Here is a 27,581-nt window from a genome sequence, read left to right on the forward strand (position 1 = left end):
CCTTTCACTCACAAAAAATTTAAAATTGAAAAAAAAATTGTCTATTTTCAATTTGTGAGTTGTTTAATTTACTTGCATAAAAGTATGAACGAGGGTGTTGGAACTTTTTGTTTATAGCAGATTTTCGAGTTACTCTTCATTCATAAACTACTATTTTTGTTTCCCGCCGCGCTTTTATTTCTTTATTAATTAGCGCATTTGTCAACGCTGACATTTGTTTGAATTGTTGCTGCTGATTTCATAAAATATGTGCATTCCTTAATTACTTGACGCGTTCACTACTCACCTGCCACCTGCCATTTCCAATCCCCTCAACGGCCAAGCAAACGTAAAATTCACAGTGGAAAAGTTGTCTGTCATCGAGTCAAAGGTGATGAAAGGATATGCCAGAGGGTTCAGTAGAATTTATCAAGTGCGTTCACTTTGAGGATTAGTAATCAGAGTAAGGCTAGCTGAGGGGTGGTAAGGTGAAAAGGTGGAAAGGTTATTTTTGCCATTTCTGACTTGCCGATGTGCCAACATAGCCAGAAGGTACAAAATTTCCTGTTTGACGTAATTTAAATAATTTGTTTGTGTATTCAAAAGGATGCCTTTGTAGATTGAAGAAGAGCAGGAAGTGTGCCACCCGCTGTTTGCCGGGTGCTTTCTCTTCACTAATCTAATTAATAACCTGCTCGCTTCTACCGCCTGAGATACAGAATAAAGGCTGCATAAAATGTTAGCTGCAGGAAGTGACAAAGCAGGATACGTTTGAGATTTCACACAATTAAATTAAATTAAGCAATTAAACAAATCAAGATTGAATTAAATGTCAATTTGTCAACGCTACTCACGTGTTTTATCTCTTACTTTTCTTTCTCTTTCTTCCCTCTCGCTCTTTGAAGGCTAACAAATGAAAATTCGCACAGCAACAATGACAAACGTAAATATGCGCCAATGCCCCGCTAAAGATGCAAACACTTCGAAGCGGCTTACCGTGGAAGGGAGGCCTTTGAGTTACGCAGCTATTCACGCGCACCTGTGATATGTTTAATAGTATAAACGACTGGCAGATAGTGCAGCAAATTATCAGACATTACCAGAAACAATAGGCTTTGGCGTTGCTTGAGCATCGTACGCATGCGCCAATGACGATAATGAATAATGCGAATAGTCAAGGTGTCGCAAGCAATTTCACTAGCACGAATAGCATCATCGCCGCTACAAACAACAACAACAACAATAATAGCAATGCCAATGCGACAAGCAGTCGAGATGGTGCCTCAACTGATACCGCCGCCAGAGTTAACGACACACTTTACTACTGGAAATATACATCCGAAGAGTTATCCGAGTTCTCACTGGTCGCACCGGAGTTGGAGCCTTCCATGCAACAACTCTCCGCTCAACAGCAACCCGCGTCAGGATTTTCATATCACCAATCGAATACCCGCACTGACAATCACACAACGGAGGCTCAAGCGGAACCACCACCTGCTTTCTATACGAGCTTCAACATCTCTGACGATATCTTCGATTACTTCAATGGATTTCTGGAAAGCGCCGAGCAACAACAACAGCAGTTGTTGACCACCACCAGCGCCGAGATCTTGACCACATCCACATCCACCGTCGTCGCTGCGAATGCCTCGCTGACATCGTACATACACGATGTGAGTAATGGTACACGCGATCTGCGTTTGGGCGAGTTTCTCGGCCTACTTCCCAATGATCGCATTTCGCTGTTATCATTTCTCTTTCTCTTTTCCTTCGCCACCGTATTTGGCAATACGCTGGTGATATTGGCCGTTATACGTGAACGTTATCTGCACACGGCCACAAATTACTTCATCACAAGTCTGGCGGTAGCTGATTGCCTGGTGGGTTTGGTTGTGATGCCTTTTTCGGCACTATACGAAGTGCTCGAGAATACGTGGTTCTTCGGTACCGATTGGTGTGACATCTGGCGCTCGCTGGACGTACTCTTCAGCACCGCCTCCATATTGAATTTATGTGTGATATCATTGGATCGTTATTGGGCCATCACCGACCCTTTCACCTATCCGATGCGCATGACGGTGAAACGCTCCGCAGCTCTCATCTGTGCAGTGTGGGTGTGTTCGAGTGCCATCAGCTTTCCGGCGATAGTGTGGTGGCGTGCGGCGCGCGACGGTGAGATGCCCGCTTACAAGTGCACCTTTACAGAACACCTCGGTTATTTAGTCTTCTCATCGACGATCTCATTTTACCTGCCACTGCTAGTCATGGTATTCACCTATTGCCGTATTTATCGTGCTGCGGTGATTCAAACGCGTTCACTGAAAATCGGAACCAAGCAAGTGCTAATGGCGTCTGGTGAATTGCAATTAACGTTACGCATCCATCGTGGTGGAACGACACGTGAACCTTCGACGAGCGCTTCACATCATCCGACAATTCACGGCTCGCTGGGTGGCGCTCCTAGTGGCGGTAGCGATGGTTCGCAACACCATCGCCATCATTCGCATCTACATTCGGCGCATCACAATCACAGCGCGTCGGGTACGACGTCATCAACGCCCGAAGAACCTGACGACGAGCCGCTATCGGCGCTACATAATAATGGTCTGGCGCGACATAGACATATGGGAAAGAATTTCTCATTGTCGCGCAAATTGGCGAAATTCGCCAAGGAGAAGAAGGCAGCCAAGACACTGGGTATAGTGATGGGTGTATTCATCGTGTGCTGGCTGCCGTTCTTTGTTGTGAATCTACTTTCGGGTTTCTGTGTAGAATGCATCGAGCACGAGGAAATTGTATCGGCGATTGTGACGTGGCTGGGCTGGATAAATTCCTGCATGAATCCCGTAATCTATGCCTGTTGGAGCAGGGATTTTAGAAGGTGAGTACAGATTTGTACTGTAATTATAATTAGGGAACGGTCAAGCAATTATTTTTGAAGCGATACTGAGTTTCGGCCCATTTCAACCGAAGCCGAACCGAAATCGAGCCGAACATTTTAAAGCATCCAAGTACTAAACAAGCAACGGTTTTTTTAAATCAAGTACTTTTATTAATACAAAAGTAAAAAGGATGACTTATAATATTTACTTAGCTCTTTAAAAATAACTACAAAGACATTAGGTGTAGTAATTATTTAATACTCATATTTAGTTTAATAATTTTATATTGAAATGTGTAAGCATTTTCAAGTTGCTAGCGGCGCCATCTGCCTTACACATCTGAGCAATTACCCACTAGCCACAAAAACTGATGATATTTAAAAAATAATTTAAAAAAAAATAAGCTTTGATACGAGTATCAAACATTTTGAGAAAATTAAAAATTGATCAACTTTCTAAAGAAAAAATGTTGAGAAATTTTCGGTCAAATTTCGGCAGAAGTCGAATCGAAAGCGAACGGAAATTTTGGAGCCGAAGATGGCCGAAGGCGAAGCTTGGTCGTTCTCTAGTTATGATATTAATAGTATTACTTCAGCCTATGATAAGAAAAACCTTACAGACTAGATGCATATACTTATTTCAGGCCTTAAAGTAGAAACAAAATATTCTTATAAGCCACACAGCTAATATTAATCTAAATTTAGATACCTCTTTAAATAAAGGTATATATATAATTGGCGCGTACACCCTTTCTGGGTGTTTGGCCGAGCTCCTCCTCCTATTTGTGGTGTGCGTCTTGATGTTGTACCACAAATGGAGGGACCTACAGTTTCAAGCCGACTCCGAACGGCAGATATTTTTATGAAGAGATTTTTCATGGCAGAAATACACTCGGAGGTTTGCCATTGCCTGCCGAGGGGCGACCGCTATTAAAAAAATGTTTTTCCTAAATTTCCGATATTCGCACCGACGTTCTCTCTGTGAATTCAGAATGGTAGTCCCGCACCAACCCATTCGGCTACGGCGGCCGCCTAGGACATCAGCTAAGGCAAATATTTAACTAAAGAATGTATTGATGTCATGAAATCAAAATCTAAAGCATTGAGGACTAAGTTTAGTTTAGCACATGTTCTAAATATGGGAGAGTTGACACTATAACTACTTCCAGAAAAAACAATTTTAAAGAATTCCAAATGACAAAGAATTCTGTGATGGTTGCAACTATTTTTTTGTCATCAACGTAAAGCAAATTTGAAGCATGAGCTAATATCATTCATAAAAAGAAGTAAAAAAAGAGTTCCGAGGGTGCTACCTTGGGAGACACCTTAAGGCGTGCGTTGAAACAATGTTCACAACAGCTACAAAGGAGCGCCTATCACTTAAGTAGGATTTAATCCAGGATAAGAATGTAGAATGAATGCGAAAAGGAGCAGCAGCAAACGATGTAATACTTTGTCGAAAGCTTTCGGGAAGTCAATGTTGATAGGAGTAGTATCCACCTGAGACTTCTTTTCAAAAGCAGAGAAGCAGAAATCGCTGAATAGCGTTGGCGATTAACCCATGTTAACGTGTAGAAATGAGGTTGTTAAGGTAACCGAGAATGTAAATTTTATTTAAGAATACTATTATCTAGGTCAGTTCAGTTAATACTAAGATTATAGTTACTTGGGACTGATAGTGGCAGGCTAATCACCTACCCTGTCAGAAATCAAATAGATTAACGAAACCAACGCAAGTCAAGTCGTGTCCAGACCCTAGGCTCCCGAGAGGAGTGAACAAGGAAAAACAAAAAAAAAACAAAATATATCCAAACTGATTTAGATATATTCGATTTCAAAGATTATTTAAAAGTATTTGTTTTTTTGTTTGTTTATAGATCCGTTTATTTCTTAAAGGTTAGTTCAAGGGTCCCCATTTTCTTTGTTTTTAATTAATTAATAAAAATTATCAATAAAATTTGAAAAAGCTTCGACAATTAAAAATGTGTGCCTGATATAGCTTTGAATTTTGGGTATTTCCTAAATGTTTTCCACTTCACATCCTTAAAAGAAAATTATGTAAAGAGTGTTTAAGTTTCAAGGGCCGGTGTTGATTTTGAATAAACTACAATTTTTTTAGAAAATTATTGCCATTTTTCATTATTATAATAATATTGGTATAGCTTAATTACGTGTGGAGCAAAATATCGGTCAAGCGACCGCCGCGGCCTCGGTGGCACACCTCCATCCTATGGTCCAAATTTTCGATGCCGTTAATGTGCCGAATTATCTCATCCTTTGGCTCTTGAATTTTTGCGGGCTTATAGACGTACACCTTTTCTTTCAAATAAACTCAAAGAAAGAAGTCCAACGGTGTCAAATCACATTATCTTGGCGGCCAATTGACATCGCCGCGTCGTGAGATTATTCGGCCATCAAATTTTTCGCGCAAAAGAGAAACCACATATCGTCCACATCCAAATCTTCCAATTCGTGCCATAAAAAGTTCGTTATCATCTCACGATAGCGAACACTATTCACAGTAACTGCCTGACCGGCCTCATTTTGGAAAAAACACGGCCCAAAGATGCCGCCAGCCCACAAACCGCACCAAACAGACACTCTTTGAGGGTGCATTGGTTTTTAGGCAGTCACTCTTGGATTATGATTCGCCCAAATACGGCAATTCTGCCTATTGAAATCATAAAGGAAGACTTCCACAGCAAGCAAACAAGATCTATGTACCGCAGGATAAGGAAACACATGGGCCAATTCCAGCCGAGATTGATGGCTTGCAAGAACTGAAATGGTGATTTAGTGGGCGCTACAAATGAAGTGCTAAATATCTGGAAGGAACATTTTAATGAGATTTTAAGTAAAAACGAAGATGAGACGACTAATGGCACCGTATGCACAGTAGACAATATAGAAAACCCCGATCTTAATGACACCAAAAGAGTAATAGAGAAGCTGAAAAAGTACAAGACAGGTGGCGAAGACGGTATAAATGCAGAGCTCATAAATGATGGCGGAGAACAGATACATGAGCTAAAACTTCAAATTTGGAGAACACAAAATAAGCCCGAAGAATGGTTCACAATATGAACCTTGTGAGACGGTGCGATATCATGGCGCAAGATCCATAAGTTTTCTTTCCAAAAATTGGGTCATTTTCTAAGCACATTTACTCAAAACAATATTCTTTATTTACTCTAGAACCATTTGGAATGAATTCCGCGGGCACGACACCTCGATAATCAAAGAAAACGAGTAGCATGGCTCTCGTTTTTAGCCAACTTTGACGTAGTTTTTTGGGTTTCGGTGATAGCGCCATTTAGTCGCCTGTTGACTCGTTTGCATGTCAAACTCACTTGTTATGATGCGATGATGCGCTGGATAAACGTTGCTCAAGCATGTCTTTAGCCACCTTCTTCCGATGAATTTTTTGAAAGAAATTCAACTCTCTTGGAACAAGTCGAACAGCCACGCGTCTCATGCCCCACTAACGTGCAAAATGTTGCGAATTGATTCGTGAGGCACGCGAAGGTCACCAGCTACCTCACTCAAACTGAAATGATGGTTTTACAGCACCATTTTCTTAACTTTGTCGACGTTTTCATACATTGAAGACGTTGATGAGCGACCAAGTCGAGCAAATCTTCACGACTCATCGGTACTCTTCAAAAGCCTTATACCACTCGTAAGCCCGTGTTTCTGATAAAGCACAGTCGTCATAGACTTTCTGCAACATATTTAACAACTCGACACACGAAATCCCGTTCAAAACACATAATTTAAGACAAATTCTTTGTTCTATATATTTATCCGTAGTGGAAATTGCATAGCAGAACTGCCGTTGACTGATATACGAGTAATTAAATGCCAAAAACAAACTAATTGACAGATCATGCTCAAACTCTGCGATATTTTAGAGAGCAATTGTACCAACATTCCAGCAAAAAAAAATTAGACATACGTGTAACACGCGCTTTTTAAATGAATAACTCCCTATAGTTTTTTGACAGAATATACATGACACTTCAGAATCGGAAGTTATATTTTTGAACTCATCGAGAGTTTCAATACTTAGACGTAATGCTCAGCATAAATAAGAATCCGGCTTTATGAATACAAGACCGTATTCAGGCAACTAACAGAGTACACTTTAGTCAAATCAAACTTAAGAATTTTTCATTGATATCGAAGGAACAAAACTATAATATGGTCGGTTCTCACCCACGGCTGAGAACATGATCCTCAAAGTTAGAGACGTGAATTTACAGTGCGATTTGAAAGAAAAATTCACAGCAAAATATTCGGCCCTATACGATTAGAAGACGGTGCTTACCGCATAACCACGAAATCAGTCTTCTAATCGCGGGACGAAGTGTAACGCGGTGAATGAAGTTGCAAAGATTACGGTGCTATGGGCACGTTTTATGAATGAGCAGCGAAAGAGCGTCCAAAAAGTTTTTGAAGCAAAGTCTGAATGAGTACGAACAAAGGGCCGGCCAAGGCGACAGTGGTAGCAAAACATAGAAGGCGACATACGAAAAATGAGAATCTCACAACATAGAACGAAAGCGGGCTGTCGAGAAGAATGGAGGCGTATTGTAGAGGAGGCAGTAGTCCACCATGGACAGTAATGCCAATAAGACGTTGTGAATAAACTGAAGAAAAAGGTTAAATAAGTATAAACGTCAATTATTGCCACCGATGCATGCTTCAAAAACACAAACACGACAACGAAAAAAAAAAACAAAAAAATACACAGAAGTAGAATTTTAACTTCTAGTTCTGTTCGTAGTGTTTGCTTTATCTGCTCTGATAGCCAAAAGTAATTTATATATTAAATTGAACGATTTTTTTGTAGAATCATATCAATGTTTTATTTAAAGAAAACACTAAATAATTGTGTTATCCCTCTTAAATTCAATTGGCTTTTTGTATGAACCTCAAATTTAAAAAATTCGTAATCACTCATATCACCACCACATTTATATGTCTAGCAATCGATTGCTTGGGCGAAATGTCCACCACTCTTCAACGTTAATCGACTAGAAAGTTTGCGGTTTCGCGTTCAATATTAGTCCCGAGCTCGTCCAACGTTGATGACTTGCTGACATAAGCCAACACCTTAACGTGGCCTAATAAAAAAGAAATCTAACGGCGTTAAATCATGTAAGCAAGGTTGTCTGGAGAGTAAGCCAACCAAATTATCGAACACTTACAATGCAATTTATTAAAGCAAAAGCTTTAGTATTCCTTTGGGAAAATACGAAAACTCCCCTGCCAGCCTGACTACAAATCTGGCAGTTCTCTTTTTTCGGTTTCCCTTTTTCTAGCTAGCCGTCAGATTTGTTTGTTAATGGAAAATAAGCCAAACGTTTAATAATTCATGCTGTAGGTAATGTGCGTAAATACGTACTTATATTACTTACGAGAAAGTAGAAAGGAAGGAGACACCTAAACCCATAAACCGTTTAAGCGGCATTCTGCCGTTAAATGCCGAAGAAAAAAACTCAAAGTCAAAATTCTGTGTGTTAATGCTTGGAGGCCAAGACATGTTAAGCGAAAGTTTTGTTTGATTTTACAGACATAAATATATACAGTTATAGATATATGCACATCTACACTCACACACACACACGTATGAGGTTTTAGTGAATGTAGGTTGGTTTCTTATTTATATTGAAGGGCAATATTGGGTAATGTTCTGCTTGGTAGGCAGCTGCAAGACAAGCGGCATTGATTGAGGTGCCCCAAAGAATAGCATAATTTTCGGCACAGATTTTAAATTTGGACCCTTACATATACACCTACAATCCTTTCATATGTGATTCGCGTAGTTAAGCCTTCTGTTATTTTTAGTTAAACCGAAGTTACCCTCAATCTTGCGGTTAAAACCTTTATCTCATATCAACGCATTCCTTTTATCCGAATTAATTGTCACATGAAATTGTAAAACACTTAACAACACCCACCTTCATGAAAAAGTTCAAGGAACGAATGCCAGGTGACATTCTTAGTCAACAGTTCGATTTTTTACAGTTCTTAAAATAGATCTGATTTTGAAACAACGAGTTTATATTCAATTTTGGGTTCAAACTGGATTCAATGGTGCGAGAACATTAGAAATTTTGGGAAACTGTTGCGGTACTGATACTCTAAACAAAAAAGCAGTTGACGAGTGGTGAGAGCACTTCAGAAGAGATCGGGAGTCAATCGACGGTGACGAACGCAGTGGCAGGCCATCGACATCGAAAACTGCTGAAATCATCGGTAAAGAGAAAGAAAAGTTGATCAATAACCGCAAATTAAGCATCAGATAGCTCGCCGAGGACTTGAACATTGCTTGTGGATCCCTTCAGAACATTGCACTTATTGATTTGGATTTGCGTCATGTTGCTGCGAATTTGGTTCCAAAGAACCTGAATTTTATGCAAAAAAAGCGACTGCGTGGATGTCGCCAATTGGATGTCGACCCCATTTTCATCAAACGCATCATTGCTGGATATGAGACGCAGGCTTCAACATTGTTGTTCACCAGGAATTCTTTCCAGAAGGTCATCCAGTTAATAAGGACGTTAAGAGTTGCTTGTGTGAAGCTATTCACAACGCGCCAAAAAAAAAAAAAACGAATTCACCTGGAAAGGATCGCTGTTTGATTGAGTTAAAAAGCGACTAAGAAAGAATGTGTTTTAAAAGCCGAAAGAAAGCATTAGAAAAAACGAATACGGCTCGGATGCCTGTACCGAGAATAGTTTCCAGAATTGTTTCAGACATAAGTGACCTGCAGCTAATGGGGAGTACTTTGATGGCCCTTTTGAGGAATAAACTTATATATTGAATTCTCTGAACATATTACGGGAACTTTTCGCTGTAGGTGATCTAACCCTTAATGACATTATTCAACATTTCTTTTTGAAATGACAAATTTTCGTTTATTACGATAAAATCGTATGCGAAATCGAAAGATCCTTTTGTCGGAGGCTGGAAATATTAGTTTGGGTAAAAATAAATTCATTATTTTTGTGGTAGATGGCTATAGTTATCGATATCGCGTAAAGTATAGATCAAACAAATTAAAGCATATGCTCGTTGTCAAGGTGACATTTCACAATACGAAATTCTTTGCTGTTTTTCGTTTGTTGTGAGTTACCGGGTGTTAACACTGGAAGCTAACAAAGAGTAAATTTGATACACCTCATTCGGTACTGGTGAAAATGCCAGCCAGGCCGCTGAAATTGTGAATGATGTTTATGGTGCCGATGTTGTAACATTTAGCGCAGGAGCCAAAGATCGACCATAAAGCAGCTTTAAGCAATTTGAGCAAAAAATTTAACACAAAAACAGTGGATTTGTTTTTACTCAAACTAATATCTTCAATAATTTCCAGTGAAGGCAGAAAAAAAGGATAAAACAGATGTTAAAAGTAAATTAAAAGCGCAAATATTGAACTCATAAAATTTTGGCACAAAGCTCTATAAAAATATGAGAAATATTTATTTAAAAGGTTAGGCAGATATTCCTGCTCTGAAAGGACTAAGCTTCATAAAATATTTTGGAAGTCTATTGGCTTAAAGTAAGTTGTCTGCAAGTTAGTCCAATTAAATGCAACCATGCATTAAAGTATAAGTCAGCGTAATGTAACTTTACGCAACAGCCATTTTAACATTAACATTGCTCGGTAGGGAAAGAACCAAAATTATAACGCGGACACGAATGCGCTTTTAATGTACATATTTTTTATTTCAATAAAGTTTGTCATAAAGTCTAGTAAAAAGTGTATTTTTCTTTCTTCTCTCAATGTACGTAGTATTTAATAAAGCCCCCGATTTCGTTAAAACATTTTCGACCCGCCCGGGCGTATGAGCAACGAATGCCCGTACACCCATTCGTTGCTCATTATTCGAAAGTTTTCGAGCGCGTGTAACGAAATTTCTTCAGTAATTCGATAAATTATTTTATTTTTAATTTTATTGAGGTGATAACGCCTTATAATTCGATTTAGCCGGCTGCACACACGAAAAAATGTGTCGTTACCTTGCTCATTTGTCGTTACCTTGCTCATTTATCGTTACCTTGCTCATTTGTCGTTACCTTGCTCATTTGTCGTTACCTTGCCCATTGCCGTTACCTTGAATGAACTGCAAGCGAAAGCGCGGAACGAACGACAAAGCAAACGAACGGCAACGTTCGACATCTTGCTCTCTCCTACTTAAGTGCGCGTATATATGTATGTATATGCGCATATGTATATATATAAATTCACGTATTTGTATTTGCATATGCCTTCTTATTGATTATTATTAATTTGATTTAGTTGAAGAATTTAAAATAAAACCAAGTTTGTTAATAATACCTGTTGTTTTAATGTTATTATTATTAATTTTTTTATTATATATGAAGGAAAAAATGTATGGTCATATTTACCATATACCTTATAAGATATGTTGTATACTAATATATGTATATAAACATGCATATACATATACAATTTCGCGCAATTTTCAAAAAGAACAAATCTTTATGTAAAGATGCATACAAATCATATGGACATATCAAATATACGAATCTATTCCGTACGCAAGCAAATGTAAGCTAATGTGCTTGAACTGTCGTTACCTTGCCCATTGCTGTTACCTTGAATGAACTGCAAGCGAAAGCGCGGAACGAACGGCAACGTTCGACATCTGGCTCTGTCCTACTTGAGTGAGCATATATATGTATGTGTATGCGCATTTGTATATAAATTCACATACTTGTATTTGCATATGCCTTCTTCCTGTGTGCATGGTAATGAACCATTTCTCTGTTGAGAATAGGACGATGATAGAAAAAGTAGGAAATGAAAGGGAGTGTTTCGAGTGTAAAGTGTCTTGAGAAAGTCAAATCGATGATGATGCCTCTAAGTGTTGTTGACTTATTAACGACTGATGCACAATCGAAATTGAACATATCTTTCATGAATTTGATAAAGGTTTCGTCATTTTTCACGTTTGTGTAAATGTAACTTGACCTATTCCATTGCAATTCCATTAACCTCCTCCTCTATATCCATACAAAATATCTATCAAACAAATAAAATTAAAATTTTGTTTTGAAAATTGCAACCATTCCATCAATATTTTCTTATGACGTTGTCACGTTAAACTATCGTCAGTAAACCGACTTTACAGACAACCTCTTTTTTTTAATTTTTTTTTTAATTTGTTGTCAGTACTTTTTTTAGTTTTTACAAATTTCGTACAAAATTCATACTTATTGCTGAAGTTGCGACGTGTCACTGGAACACTAAAGAAATCCTAACAAATAAAACGGCCATTTTTGGTTTAGCTGCCCAAATTGTTCAAAAGGTCGAAAATTTCGAATATACAATAATTTTGAGTAATGGTAATCTTCATTTAGTGCAAAGTGTTGCTGTTGAACAACGATATTTTGACGTTCTCAACAATTAGGCATTCATGAATCAACTGTTTTGTAGATCAGCCATACTCATGGTGGACAATCAATTGATGCCATTTTTCATATATAATTGTCAAGAGTCTTGTTTTGGGTGAACATAGTGAAATCGGAACGAATCTAAAGGTTACTAGTTTTATTTTAAAACAACATTTAGACGCGTTTTTTAATATAATATTTTTTCCTATTATGCACTGGTCTATGTTTGCATTAGACTAATATTAAATCATGTCCATAAGTGAATTAAGGACCTGTGTGTTTATTTTTACTCAAAGCTCAACTTCACCACCCACATAAACTTTATTATTTCTAAATCGTTCGCAATGTTAGCCTTTATTCGTCGAAATGGTGCTTCGTTTTCTGATCCCTATACATTCAAGCAGTTGTACTCGTCCTTAGTTTGGTCCAGGTTAGAATACGCGGTATTCGTTTGGAAACCGTTCATGCAGTCTATATTAATACAGGTAGATTAGAGTCTGTTCAGAGAGCTTCTGTGCGCTTTGCTTAGCGTTCGATGAAATTCGTTGATACCATGCCATCTTATCGGGCTCGTTGCTTTTTAATAAATCTAATGTGCACTCGCTTGTGTTCCTGAGCTTCAGTACGTGGGTTCGGAAACGCAGCAGCAGAACCAAGCTACCATCATAACTATCGCCTCACAAGATAAACTAAATAAATTGCACACGGAGAAAATTAAAAACTGCCAACATACGTAACTTCCACCCACAGTCCTAAAAGGCCTAGGAATCCTTAAGCCTGGCAGCGCACGTGTATGTCGTATGGCTGCAGTATACCCACCCTATCTTGGTTTTGTAGATGTAAATAAAGCCCCATTAGATCATCTACACTTCCTCCGAAATCAGACCAAAATTATAAAAAAATCTAGTAAATCATTTTCATTACAATATTTAATAACAAATTATCAAAATTATCAAAAATAAGTATATTTTAAACAATGGCGTACTAACATTATTTTGTGGGTGTACATTAACTAACTAAAACTGCCCTACCTCAACATTTTCTATAATATATATAAGTGGTCATTAACCCGAAAAAAATATATTAAATAATATTCAATGTATGTACATAGGGAAACAAAAGGAATGAAATGGAATAACCGAAAAGATCAAAGTATGTATACGTACGTATGGATGTACATTATTCTGCATAAATAGGTGCTCTCAAATAAAAAAAAACTGTCATTGCAAATTGCTACATACTATACTTCCATACATACGTCTATTATTATATTAACATAAAACAAAGAATTAGCAATTGCACTTACATATTGGTGATATAGCAGTCCAACAACGCGTAGAAGGCCTCCTCGCAGTGTGGTTGTTGCTAGATTTTTGTGCTTTAACTTCCATTAGGTTATTCCTTTACAATGAAAATTCACTTTAGCTTTCTTATTATTTAAAAAAAATAATCTTTTTTTTTCTTTTAATTCGATTTCGGTTTCATTTAAGAAAAAAAAATTATATTTATAAAATATTTATAAAGATGTAAAGGAAATAAAAAAAGCAAAGAACTATGTTGAGGGAGGTTAATGTTAGCATATATATATGCACACAAAAAAAATTAAGAAACAAAAATTATTTAACTATCATGATTTGATAGTTTTTCACAAAATTCATAAAAATTTAATAACTATTCACTAGTTTCGATATTAATTTAATTCAAAAGCATTTTTTTTTTTTTTTTTCTTTAACTGTGGCTGTTAACAGTTAACAACTGTTAAGTATTATATATATATATACATCCATATATAGGGTCCGCCATATAACTTTACGGAATTAAAAATGCTATAAAAAAGAAACTACTCAATATTTTTCCAAACTGTTTTTTTTATTTTGAAGTACAATCCTTCCGGTTAATTATGGAACACAACTTCATTCATATGGCTGCCTCGGCTAGCCATGCACCATCCCATACGATCGGTCAAGTTTTTCAACACATTTTCGATTGTATGCGGGTGTATTTCAGCTATGACATCGCGTATGTTGGTCTTCAGTGCATCAATTGTTGCTGGATTGTTGGCATAACACTGGTCTTTGACGGCACCCCAAAGATAATAATCCAACGGCGTCAAATCGCAGTTTCTCTTACTTTTTTCGCAAAGTAACGCACATACGCTTCATTCGGTGTTTTTCTTCTTCACATTGCCGTACGTAATTTTCGTACACATTCTGCAACATTACCATGACTTTCAAAGTAATGTCGCAATATTTCCCAGCGTTTTTTGAGCGTATACACAACCATTTTCGTTCGGAAGAATAAAACTAATTTTCTTTCAAATCAGATGACAGCTAAGTGTTACCATTCTTCAAATAATACCTAATTCAAATCCGTAACGATAGATGGCGGGCCCTGTATATATAGGTGTATTATAGCAATTGTTGTACGCTCGAACAACCGCAAGAACCAGCGTTAGCTGATTTTTTAAAAAAATATCAAAACAACAACAAAACTTTTATAATCCTATGGTACGTATGAGAGTTTATAGACGCATAGGTGTGGATGAATCGGATGTGCAGTGGATAGTGACGGCCGACAGCCTTGAAGAAATTCTGTAAGGTGAAAGTATATACGCATATACTTGTATTAAAATTTTCTTAAAATTTATCGATTTTGCCTACGGTTATTAACGAAAAATTTCGGTGGAAAAGAATCTTACCAAAAATTATGACGCCTTATATGATGAACTCCAATTTATTTTTTTTTTTACGTGTGCACGCCTTGATGGTTTTGTAGTAAATAAAAATACGTCGGTTGGGCTTAAACTTAACAGCCAAAAAGGCAAACTTTCACTACTTTCGTTATTGTAATCATAATCGGGTGGGACATTTTCTCGCTGTGTTTAATTTGTATATAAAAGACATACCTGTGTTTCGTTTGTGTGTATGAGAATAAGGAGGATGGAAATTAGAAGAAATTAAAAATGTGCACATGTACCACGGTACAGAGTCTAGGCGTGTTCTCTTGACGATGTGTTTTGTCTTCGATATTTGTGCGGGCTCAATAGAATGTCTGTATCTGCTCAATAAAATTAATTTTAATGTTCCCTCATGCATTTCCATTGTAATGAATTGTTTTTTGTGGATATTGCTAAAACTGTTTACGGAATGAATGCTCCTTTTAGAAGGACGCTAGCTCAATTTAATGCTTATTCTTCTTCCTTAGTCTTTAATTTCTCTAACTCTAAGTTTACTTTTAAGAGGTTACTTATAAGAATCTTGTCATAAGGTCTTACTTTGTATCTACCTATGTAATAGTCTGTAAGCCTCTAGTTTGTTGATTAAATAAATAAATAAATAAATACGTAAAATAAATAAATAAACAAATAAATAAATATATACCTAAATAAAAACTATGCTCTGTAGCAGATTTAAGATTCTTAAATTCATTGACTTTATTACATTTTTTGTATCTGCTTGCTCTTCTCTTTCAGAGCGTTCGTACGTCTGTTGTGCGTTTGCTGTCCACGCAAAATTCGACGCAAATACCAACCCACAATGCGTTCCAAATCACAGGTAAGTTTGTGGTGCGCCAGCATAAAGACGCCAATGCGGCAGCTACGACGCCTTCAAATACTTTGGATTTATTTTCATTTATTTTTATGTACAAGATTTTGTTTTTAATCTTTTATGCTTTCAGTTTAATGCGATTTTGTGGATTTTTGGCCTTAGCAGTTTTTGGCTTTTAAAGCTTATGAAATTCTTTGATTTCGCAGTTATATTTTTTAACTAAATATTTAAGTTTTTTTGCCAATAAGATAAACATATAAATACAAACAAGTGAAATAAATTGGAAGCAACTACAAAACAACAAAAGTCAAAATAATTAAATCAAAACACTCACCAAGAAAGATATACAAAATAATATTGTATTATTTAACAAAAGCATCCACCCACCTACCTCCAGATCACAAATGATTTACAATACAACCAAAATATCTATAGAACCCACAAAGTACACCACAATCCGAATCCGATTGTTCTACAATACAAAAAAAGCAATCAGCAAAATATCAACATAGCCATTGGTGGCTTGGTGCTCAATCACTTCCGCACCACCGGCGAGTATACTCGCATAATGAAATTTAATAGAACACGAAAGGAAAGAAGCACAGTAACAATAACAATAAATACCACTTGAATAAAAAAAATAACGAAAACAGCTTAGCTCGGCTCAACCCCTACCGCAACCTATCCATCGCTCCACTTCACTCATCTACCTTACCTTTATTGTATGGATTCAAAGTTTATACATATTTTTTTTTTTTTTTACTTTCCCTGTAAATTGCTGTTCACCGCGGCATTTCGGGTAGCAGTTCGAATATAAGAGTAAATTGAAACTTTTTAATTGCTCGAACTGACGAAGAGTTTATAATTCATTACCAAGTTATTCGTAACTCAAAAAACGTTAAAATAAAAACTGCCACAACCCTCAGCTGCAGGTTTTCAGCGAATAATGAAGTAAGCCATAGTGAAAATAAATTCCAACAAAACTTGCCTTATCAATACATGACTGAATACTTGAATACTTTTCGTACTGAGTCAATTACAAAATTTGTTGTATTGAATTTCCAACAAAAGGTAACCGAATTCTCAGAATGAATAAAAGCTCAAGTTTTTAACCGCACATTTTTTTGTAAGATTTTAGCATTCTTCTATTTATTTCATTTTATTTAGCAATCTACAGGGTGTCCAGTGGCAGAATTAGGAACTAAAAGCTAAATTGAAAACAAAAAATCATTACTAATGATAAAGGCTTATTTCAATAACTATTACAAGAAGACACGTTTTTTAATATTTTTTTAATTATGATATTTTTCCTAGAATCTGGCTTTTGCACTTTGTTCATTCATCCAATGCGACATCGTGACTAGTAAATAACCCTTCACGCTCGTACGCTAAGCGGTTGGGGAGAAACTTAAGTAGCTAAAAAGGGTCTAAAGATCTGCTCTCACTGTAGCACTTAACGCTATGCTGAATGTGGTACCTGTGAACATCGCAGAAAAATCTGCCGCTGCACGCGCCGCAATCAGATTAAGGTGTTCGCGCTACAAGCCTGACTTAAGCTACGGAAAGTCTAGTATTCGTAAGGAACTTAGAATTCATCTCCATGGTGCCTTATTAATGTGCACCCCCACTAGAACCGACCGGTACTTTTTCCATCCATATTTCCATTCATATTTCATATATAATATATGGATAGCTCGTGGCTGGTCGGAAAGATTGATGGAGCAGTATTCTACGAGAAGCTCCCAATCAAACTCAAATTTAGGCTTCCGGACCACTGTAAAGTTTTCCAAGCGGAGATAGACTCAATTAAGGAAGCAGTGAATGGATTGCTCATTTCTGTAAATACTGTAAAGAACGTAAATATCTACTCCGACAGCAAGGGGGCAATTTGGGCATTGGGCTCCATGTTTGTATGACTGACTTCTCTCGACTTCAGTCGAATAATTCGATATTAGGCTCACTTGGGCTCCAGGTCACAGAAATAGAACGAAACTGCAGGGCAGATGAGCTGGCTAGGTAGAGTAACCTGGAGACGGTTTCGGTTCGGCGAAATGAAAGGACTGGGGTTCACTTAAGAATCTGTGGAAAGATAGGTTTTGCATTAGCAAACGTGCAAAATCGCTAGATCATTCTGGCCACCCGTAGATCGTGGGTGCGCGAGGGTACTTCAAAGACTAATAAAGTAACAGCCCTCGAGTTTTAGAGGGCATCCTTAGCAGTCATTGTTCGTTAGATATTCCTGCGGTGAGAATTGGGGTAACTTCAAGTCCTGTCTACAAAAGCTGTTTGGAAGATAAGGTGGATTCATATCCTTGCTCTCGTCAGACAAACCTGCTGCTATAGCAGGGTTAAATATCACACATTTCATCAGTAGCTTGAAGCGGGTAATACGAACTTAATTATGCACCGTTCGTTACCATCCAATCTATTTTTGTTTTTCTCTGCGTCGCCATGCATGGGAACTAATCATTAATCTTTAGGATTTTTAGACATACACATTAGAAGCTCGCTAGAGAGCTCTAGGCAAATCTACGGACACAGCGCTTCACGAGGTAGTCCGAACAATAGAGGGGTATCTAGTGAGGAAACATTATACCGTGGCACCTTGTCTGGACATGGAAGGCGCATTTAATAACATTAGCACTGATGCTATCCAACGGAAGTTAATAGACTTAGGGGTGGAAAATTTTATCAGCAATTGGATTATCTCTATGCTAGAAATCAGGATCATTAGAGCTAATATGGGTAATATCAACATAACGAAGAGGGTCCATAGGGGGGCTTCACAAGGAAGAGTATTATGTACACTTCTTTGGTTAAGTCTGATTAGCAAGACCTTAATAAAACTGAATGAAGGTGGGGTAAAACTGGTTGCGTACGCTGATGATGTTGTGTTTATGGCCTCAGGAGTCTGTCCCAATACGAGCAGTGGGATCATTCAAAGGGCGCTAGGCAAGCTTAACTCTCGGGCTACAGGCAGTGGCCTAAATTTAAACGCACGTAAAACAGAACTTATGCTATTCACGACCAGATAGAAGGTGCCAATTTTTAAGCTACCAAATATTAACGGACAAACCCTCTCACTTTCACCCAGTGCAAAGTACTTAGGAGTAATTTTGGACTCCAAACTTAGCTGGAAATTAAGCATTGAAGAACGGGTAAAGAAAGCATAAATCGCTTTATTTACCTGTAAACGTTCCACCTAAGCATATATTATGGCTGTATAAGGCTGTTATACGACCAATTTTAACGTATGGCTCGGTGGTTTGGTGGAAAGCTCTAGAGAGAGAATACAACATCGAATTATTTGGCAGAATACAAATATCAGCCTGTGCAATAACAGTCGGTTCAATCAGACCATGTCTTAGGGAGGCTCTAAACGCCCTGACACACGTTATTCCGGTAGATCTGCATATCAAGAAGATGGCAACAATGAGTGCATTTTGGTTAAATGAAGCGGGTCGCTGGAAGGAAAAACTCATGGCCATGCCAGTCTATTACCCCGACACACCCAGTACACCTTGGAGAGGACTGACTACATTGCCCCGACGGTAACATTCAATAGGAATTACGTCACTCTCTTTCTATCTAGGGAGGAAAGGAATAAGGGGTTCTCACTAAACCACTTCAACACTACAGTCTATACATATGGCACAACGCGGATTGTAGTATTGGAGTTAGCATAGATTCCCATAGACTTAAAATTGAAAAATCTGTGTGTCTCCATAATGCCTGCAGAGTCTTTCAGGCAAAAGTACTGGCAATTGGGGAAGCTTGTGGGTTACTAATAGCAGATTTCTCTTTTAAGGGCAAGATAGTCTCGAAAAACTGTCTGGCTTAGATGTCAACAACCTGATAAGGTTCCTGAACCGCATAGACTGGATATAGTCATGTTATAAATAAATAATAAAGAAGTAACAAGGATGGGTCAACAAAATGGTGTGGAAGCGAATGTTGGATTCTGGGTGAAGCACCATTTAAACCAACTATTATTATTATTAGAAGGCCATTACGCACTGCGACCAGAGTTGATCTATTGTGCAAGACCTATTTTTGTAACCCTAGAGTTTAAGGCTTTTTATAAATTTTAGCACTATTGTGGGTTTGTTGTTCCAAAGATTACATGGAGATACTACGATACCACCAAGGTGGTGAAGTCTTTGTCTGCCCAGCGCAGGACATTCACAAAGCACATGTTCTGAGCTTTCTATATCCATTTCGCAAAAGCGGCAGACATTGGTCTCTGATAGACCAATGTTATTTAAATGATACCTCAGGCTGCAGTGACCTGTGAGGTATCCTGTTAAAAGACGCAGATCTACTCTGTTTAGTGAGAGTAGCTTGTCTGATATTCCTTTGTTGGGACTAAGAAATTGTTTGGCTTGACGCTGACCGGCACAATTTAGCCAGTGTGCAGCAAATTTCCTTTCTTCCCATTTCCTGAGGAATTCATTAATGTGGCTTTTCGTGAGTCCACAGAAAGGCTCAGGGCCAGTAAGTTGCATATTTGCTCCTTGCTTTGCGAGGTCGTCAGCCATTTCATTCCCCTCATGCCCTTCATGTCCCGGAATCCAGACTACAGTTACTGTGTTGAGGTTTCCTAACATGTTGAGAAGGTTTAGGCAATCATTTACCAATTTAGAGGTGATAGTTGTTGATAGAAGGGCTTTTAGAGCCGCTTGACTATCTGAGAGTATGTAGATGTGAGTACCTCTCATTTTCCTGCGAAGGCATTCTCTCACACATATTTCAATGGCATGTATTTCTGCCTGGAAAATTGTTGGGTAGAGTCCCGTCGGAATCGATTTTTTAAATTTAGGCCCATTGATTCCTGCCCCTGCTCTACCATCTTCCAGCTTGGACCCATCAGTGAACCATAATTGAGATCCAGGCTTGAAATTGATAGAATTAGTTCTCCAAGTTGTTCGTTCATTAATAATAATTCGGAAGTTTCTGTAGAGAATGGGTTTGGGAGATATTGTATCCACCCTGTGTAGTATAGGAGTGTGTCGAAAGTCTTCTAAGATCTTTAGATGTCCTCTCATATCTCCACTTTTAAGATCGGCGTTGCGTTTTAGTCTTAAGGCACTCAATCTTGCTTCTTTTTCAATTAAGATGGGAAGCGGTGGTATACCTAGGAGCACGCCCAAAGCTTCAGTTGGGCATGTTTTCATTGCTCCTGTTATACCGATGCAGATGAGGCGGTACAATTTGTTAAGATCGCTTGCCGCCTTTCGTTGCTTAACTTTGGGCCACCATGCTATGGAAGCATAAGTGACTATAGGCTTAACAACTGTAGTGAATGTCCAGTAGGTCATTCTGGGGCTGAGCCCCCATGTTTTACCAAAAAGCCTTGTGCAGGCATAGAATGCCCTTGTGGCTTTTACAGTAACTTTCTCAAGATGCGAGTTCCAGGTAAGCGCTTTGTCAAGGTTGATACCAAGGTAGTTCGCCTCTGTGGAGAGTTGTAGAGTCGATCCATTCAGGACAGGACATTTGATGTTGATATTCCTTTTCCTGGTGAACGGCACTAGCGCAGTTTTAGATGGGTTGATAGAGAGCCCTTTGTCAGTGCACCATTTGTTTATTATGTTGAGGGCTTGTTGCATGCGGTTAGAGATGGTCTCTTCATGCCAGCCCATTATATATACTACCAGGTCATCAGCATAGCCCTGGGTGTGGAATCCTAGGTTGTTCAGTTTGTGGAGAAGTTCATCTATTACTAGTGTCCACAGAAGAGGAGAGAGTACTCCCCCTTGCGGGCAACCTCTTGTGGCCTTGATAGACTTTATTCTTCCTCCTAATTCTGTACTGATCGTTCTGGATTTCAGCATCGATATAGTCCATCGTCTGATGGGTTTAGGTACGTCCTTTTGAGATAGGGCATTGTTGATTGCCTCATAGGACGTATTATCGAAAGCTCCTGTTATGTCAATAAAAGCGCAAAGTGCGATTTGTTTTGACTCAATAGCTTTTTCAATAATGGTTACCAGACTGTGTATTGCAGTCTCAGTAGATTTACCTTGTTGGTATGCAAATTGAAGTTGGTGCAGTGGGAAATTAACCAAGTTATTCTCCCGTATGTGCTGATCCAATATTTTTTCCATTGTTTTTAGGAAAAATGAGCTAAGGCTAATCGGTCTGTATGACTTAGGCAATTGTTCGGGTTTTTCCCTACCTTTGGAATGAATACGACCTTTACCTCAGCCCATTTCGTAGGAATATAACCTAGCAATAGGCTTGCTTTATATAGTCTGGACAAAGTAGGGGCAATGTATTGGCTTCCCTTTTGCAGAAGGCAAGGGAATATCCCATCAGGTCCAGGAGATTTGTATGGGCTAAATGTAGATATAGCCCATTGTACCCGATTTTCATGGAATAGCTTATTTGCCAGCTTTAGGTCCTCCCTGCCAGCATAAGTGGTAGGTTCTACCAACATTGTGGACTCATGTAAAGCATGGCATCCCGGGAAATGGGTGTCCAGTAGAAGTTGGCTAGTTTCTTCTGGGTTTTTAGTGTAGCTACCATCTGGCTTTTTCAGGGTACATATGCCGTTTGAGTGATCCTTTGATAAGGCTTTCTGGAGGCGGATAGCATTAGGAAGATTTGAAATCTTATCACAGTGATCCCTCCAGGAAGCTCTCTTAGATTTCCTCAATTCTTTGTTGAAGTTGGTTAGAGCTCTTGAGTAGGAGACCCAGTCCCCTGTTTGTTTAGCTCTATTCCATAATACTCTGGTTTCATGGCGTAGTCTTGAAAGCGTACTATTCCACCAGGGGACATCCCTTCGTGGTTTTTTCACTTTTTCCTGACAGCTCTCATGAAATGCAGACGTAATGTTTGAGTGGAGTTCATTTGCCTCCATCTCAAGCTCAGATTTAAGCACCAGGTGATGCTTAGAGTAGTTAGCACTTTGTTCCAAGTTAAAGTGAAAGACATTCCAATTTATATTCCTTGGATTTCTGTAAATTGTTATGTGCGGTAAGGTAGCACCTAAGTCAAACCTGATAAGACTGTGGTCCGACATTGATGCTTCCCCGGACACATGCCAATTTGAGACTTCTGATAGTACATTTGGACTGCATAGGGTAAGATCAAGTACTTCCTCCCTTATTGCATTCCTAAATGTTGGTTCATTGCCTCGGTTTACTATTGATACATTATATCTAAGTAAGAATTCAAGAAGGCACTCACCTCTCGCATTGATGTTTGTGCTGCCCCATATCGTATGATGGGCATTCGCATCGCATCCTATTATCCAGCGTAGGTGGTTCTCCTTGCAGTAGTTGACTAGGGCTACAAGTTCCCTTGTTGGAGCAGTTTCCTCATCTCCTGGAAGGTAGGCAGAGGCAATGATTACCTCGTGCTCGCCTTTGTCTGTTGGCACCTTGGTCCAGATCGCAACGAGATCGGTGGTAGTGAACTGCGAAATGGGAATGAAAGTTAAATTATTGCTAATTAAGATTGCCGCTCTAGGGCGATCATTGTTGGCATAGATTAACTTACCATTAACATCTTGGAGTCCCTCAATGACTCTGTCACGTACCCACGGTTCTTGGATTAGAGCTATATCCAAGTTTTGTTTGTTAAACCTCCTTGCTAGTTCAGCCGAGGCAGCCTTTGCATGGTGGAGGTTTAATTGAAGGCATCCGAGTTGCCTTCTATTGTTGCTTAGGATAGCGTGTGGCATTATCGCTTCTGTTTATTGGCACTGGCTGCCTTTCTCTTGCCTCTGTTGCTACCCAGCAAGGCCGCTTCCTCAGCAGAGTGACGCTCGCCTTTTTTGGTCCTCTTTGGACCATTATTTTTCTTGTCGGCACGAAGCGGGGGTCGCATTCTTATGCCTTCCTCTACCCTTTGAGCACTTGACATTGGTGCAGGCTTGGTGGCGTGTGGCGCATCTTTAGAGCAACATGGCTGCTCATCAGTTTGCGTTACGCTCACTGCGGTTGCTGCGATCGCCGATGCCGAAGTGCAGGGTTGTTCCTCGGTCCGCTGCAATGCGGGAGGCTTGGGCGCTTCTGGTTCAGCATCCTTCTCCGTGGTTTTGGCCTTAGTTCTAAGTTGAACTGTGCTAAACCCATAGTTCAACCAGTAGTGATGTTTTTTGATCACAATGGCGGAGATGGGGTCGATTGCGATGGTTAGCTCCGTCACCTTACCCTTTTGTACTCTACGTAGTACCCGCCATTCCTGAACGTTCAGGCCAGAGTTTTGCCCATCCAGGAGGTTGAGGATGTCCTCTGTGGATGTGCTGTCCAGTTCTGGAAAGTGGCATGTGAAGATCAAAGGCCTTGGTATGTCCTCTTCTAAAACGATCTTAATTTGCGCATCTTTCCATGGTTCAAGTTTAGGCATTGCTGCCTTTAACCAGTCGGTTGTTTCATCGTTGCCACATGAGACAACTATGTATCCTGCGCGGAAGGTGCAGCTGTTAAAGATTGGCTTGGCACCACCAGTCTGCTTTTTCCTTATGCTGTCCAGGATAGCGTGTTGAATGGCCTTTAGTTTATCCGTAGGCCATATCGTTGCCGGATAATCAGGTGGTATGATACCCAGCTTGGTGCTACATGCAGCATCTTTGTAGGACATTTTAGCCGTCCCTTCTTTCACCTCCAGGTTAGGCACTGCTGCCTTTGCCCTTTCGGCTTCTGATGGGTCAGTTGTCCTTTCCACTAAGTTAGCTCTTTTGGGAGATCTTTGCTTAGGGGTGGTGCTGCTGGAGCGCTGACGCTTTAAGTTCATTGGCTGCTGTGCTAGTTGTCGCGCTTCTTCAATGGAGTGACCTTTACCCAGGTGGTACCTGAGTCGCTTTCTGGCGGCACCGCTGAGCCGCAGCTTCACTTCCATTTCCGCTTCATTCTTAGCCGAACTTGTGTTTTTTGAGGGAGAAGTTAAGAGTTTCTCCTCTTCCTCTGGTGATAAAGCGGAAGTTTTCCCGATGGGCCCTAGGTCCATTTCGTCTACTTCCATCTCTAATTGCGCTATGGCAGAGGTCGGGCATTCGCTGCCTTTTGTTGCCTGCGGCAGTTGTTGTTGTTCGACAGTAGCTGCCGAAAGGTCACTGCTGACCTGGTTTGTAGAAGGCATTGTTGCCTTTTCTTTGTTTTCGTTTTTATCGTTAGTTTCAGACATAAGTGAATCCCACGAGTAAAGGGGAATGGAGGTCGAGCCGCAACAGTGCCCCGGTGTTGCGGTAAGGCTAATTACAACCAGAGGGCGCCCGGTATCTGGAGGTCACCGTTAAAAGACACATTGACGTAGTGCCATTCATCACTTAGGCACGGTACGAATAACACCTGTGATTACGGGTTTTTTCGAGTTTGCCTCTCTAGATCCGCCATTTTCGGTCGAAAGCAGGGGCACCTCGTGCAGGAGTGGAATATTACCACAATGGTCGGTCTTTAGGCTTTAGGCAGTTCCTGCCAGTCGCCTCTGTGTGCCCTACCTCTATAATAGAACCAAAACACACTTAACCCCCACACCAACCCAACTACCGTGCACGAATTCCATTATTCTAATCTCGCTAGTCTAAGGAGCTCACTTGCGTGGGCAGCCATTTAACCTAACTTAGGGAGATACTTTAAATTTTAAACCTAATTCTGCCATGGTACACCCTATACTTATTCAGTTCTTGCGGTAATTATTTTTGTAACTTGAGTATTCAAAAAAATATCTTTATTTTTGAAACCAAAACTTTTCTGGTTACGTAATAAAACATCTGCGCTACAATACATCCTTATTTATACATATTTTTACACATCTTTGCCCAGCAGCTAACAAGGCGGATGCACCCATTTATATTTTGTGTAAATGTGTCTCTGTTATATAACTCAATATTAAGATTAAACTATTTTCCTACACAGTGGAAGTGCGCCGAAATAGTTATGGTCCTTAAACCGGCAAAACCTGAAAATCAAATATCCTCTTACAGACCAATCAGCTTATTGACAATATTCTCCAAAATATTCGAAAGACTATTTTTGCGCAGAGTATTCCCAATACTGAAAGAAAATAAGGTCATACCCGAACAACAATTTGGTTTTCGCCGATACCATGGTACACCTGAACAATGTCACCGTGTTGTTAATTTCATAACCGACTCCTTTGAACGAAGGGAATATTGTTCAGCCGTATTTTTGGATGTACAAAAGGCATTTGACAAAGTATGGCATCAAGGCCTGTTATATAAATTAAAAAAAATACTTCCTGCACCATTTTATCTAACACTAAAGTCTTACCTCACCGGAAGATCATTTTACGTTAAGGTAAATGAAGAAATAACTGATATTAGATACATAAAAGCTGGAGTACCACAGGGTAGCGTACTCGGTCCTATAATATACTTTATACGATTTTTACATCTGACATACCCGAAAACGAAAATGTCCTAATGGCTACATACGCTGGTGACACCGCTATACTAGCTTCAAGTCCGTCCCCAATTGATGCAACGAATCTAGTTCAGATAGAACTAAACGAGATACAGAAGTGGCTGGACCGATGGAAATTAAAAGTTAACACAAACAAATCTGTGCATGTTTTGTTTTCATTGAGACGGAAAGAATGCCCTTCACTCTATCTAAATGGTAATATAATTCCCAAACATGATACGGTCAAATACCTTGGCATACATTTGGACAAACGGCTAACCTGGAAATGCCATATTCAAGCAAAAAAAACCCAGTTAAAGATAAAAACAAACAAACTTTACTGGCTACTAGGACCAAAATCAACACTTAATCTAAATAACAAAATATTAATATATAAGGCTATACTAAAGCCAGTATGGACCTACGCAGTACAACTGTGGGGAACTGCTTGCAATTCTAACATAGAAATTCTGCAAAGATATCAGTCAAAAACTTTAAGGCTTATCACAAGTGCACCCTGGTTCGTCACAAATAAAGCCATACATACTGATCTAAAAATTCCCTTTATAAAAGATGAAATTAAAAAAATTACCACAAAATATTTACAGAGATTAAGTTATCACGATAACCCGCTAGCAATTGCATTACTTGATGAAACTAATGAAATTAATAGACTTAAAAGACATCATGTATTAGACATTCCATTCAGAACCTAATAGATAAATCTAACATCAAAATGTATTAAAATCTAACACATAAGTCTGAATATAAGTGTACATTAATCGTAGTATACATATATATCATTATTGACCTCAATGGAGCTCAATAATATAAGTCAAATTGTTAATAGTTAGATAATTTGCTTATTATTTTAAAAATAGATTGCAAATAAACGACAAAAAAAAAAAAACAAAAAAAAAATGTGTCCCCCGAGTAGGGTTAGCTCCAAATATAGGGTGGTGCATTCAGCGCTTGGAATCCAATTTATTTTGACTATAAATAAAAGATACACACTCTAGCTGTACCATCCGGTACATAAAGTAAGCGGAACAGACGGGCTTATAAGTATATTATACATATATTCGTGGCGCCCCCAAATTTCAAGTTTCATCTATAGTAATTGCCGGAAGGGTAGTCAAACGAGGAGGCGATAATTTTTTTATTTACCTCCCAGCTCTCTTGATGTTGCGTAGCCAACGTTCAGACAACTTTGTTCGCTCTTTTTAAGTACGCTTGAAGAAATTCTAAGTTCTTGATTATCTAAGAGGCTTGATTATTAGTTAACAGGGGAATTCCTTAATAAGCACATAATTTTTCTCCACGCCATAACAGCGTGTGTTTTCATAATATTCGTATATACTTGCACAGGATCGGATA

The 27,581-nt window shown here is 39.0% G+C and overlaps 1 protein-coding gene across 2 annotated transcripts in view; it reads left to right on the forward strand.

Annotated features, from left to right (window-relative positions):
- Positions 1-912: 912 nt before the first annotated feature.
- LOC128855343 (dopamine receptor 2-like) overlaps positions 913-27,581 on the forward strand; it is a 60,566-nt gene continuing 33,897 nt past the window's right edge. Inside the window, exons 1-2 of one of the 2 annotated variants that reach the window (XM_054090192.1) lie at positions 913-2,860; positions 15,756-15,837. In XM_054090192.1, the coding sequence (XP_053946167.1) occupies positions 1,128-2,860; positions 15,756-15,837 (1,815 nt within the window). In that variant the 5' untranslated portion in view covers positions 913-1,127. Of the gene's footprint in view, positions 2,861-15,755; positions 15,967-27,581 lie in introns of those variants that run through there. The other variant, XM_054090191.1, reaches the window with a different exon arrangement.

The sequence above is a fragment of the Anastrepha ludens genome, chromosome 2, assembly GCF_028408465.1.
Source record: "Anastrepha ludens isolate Willacy chromosome 2, idAnaLude1.1, whole genome shotgun sequence".
Taxonomy (NCBI): domain Eukaryota; kingdom Metazoa; phylum Arthropoda; class Insecta; order Diptera; family Tephritidae; genus Anastrepha; species Anastrepha ludens.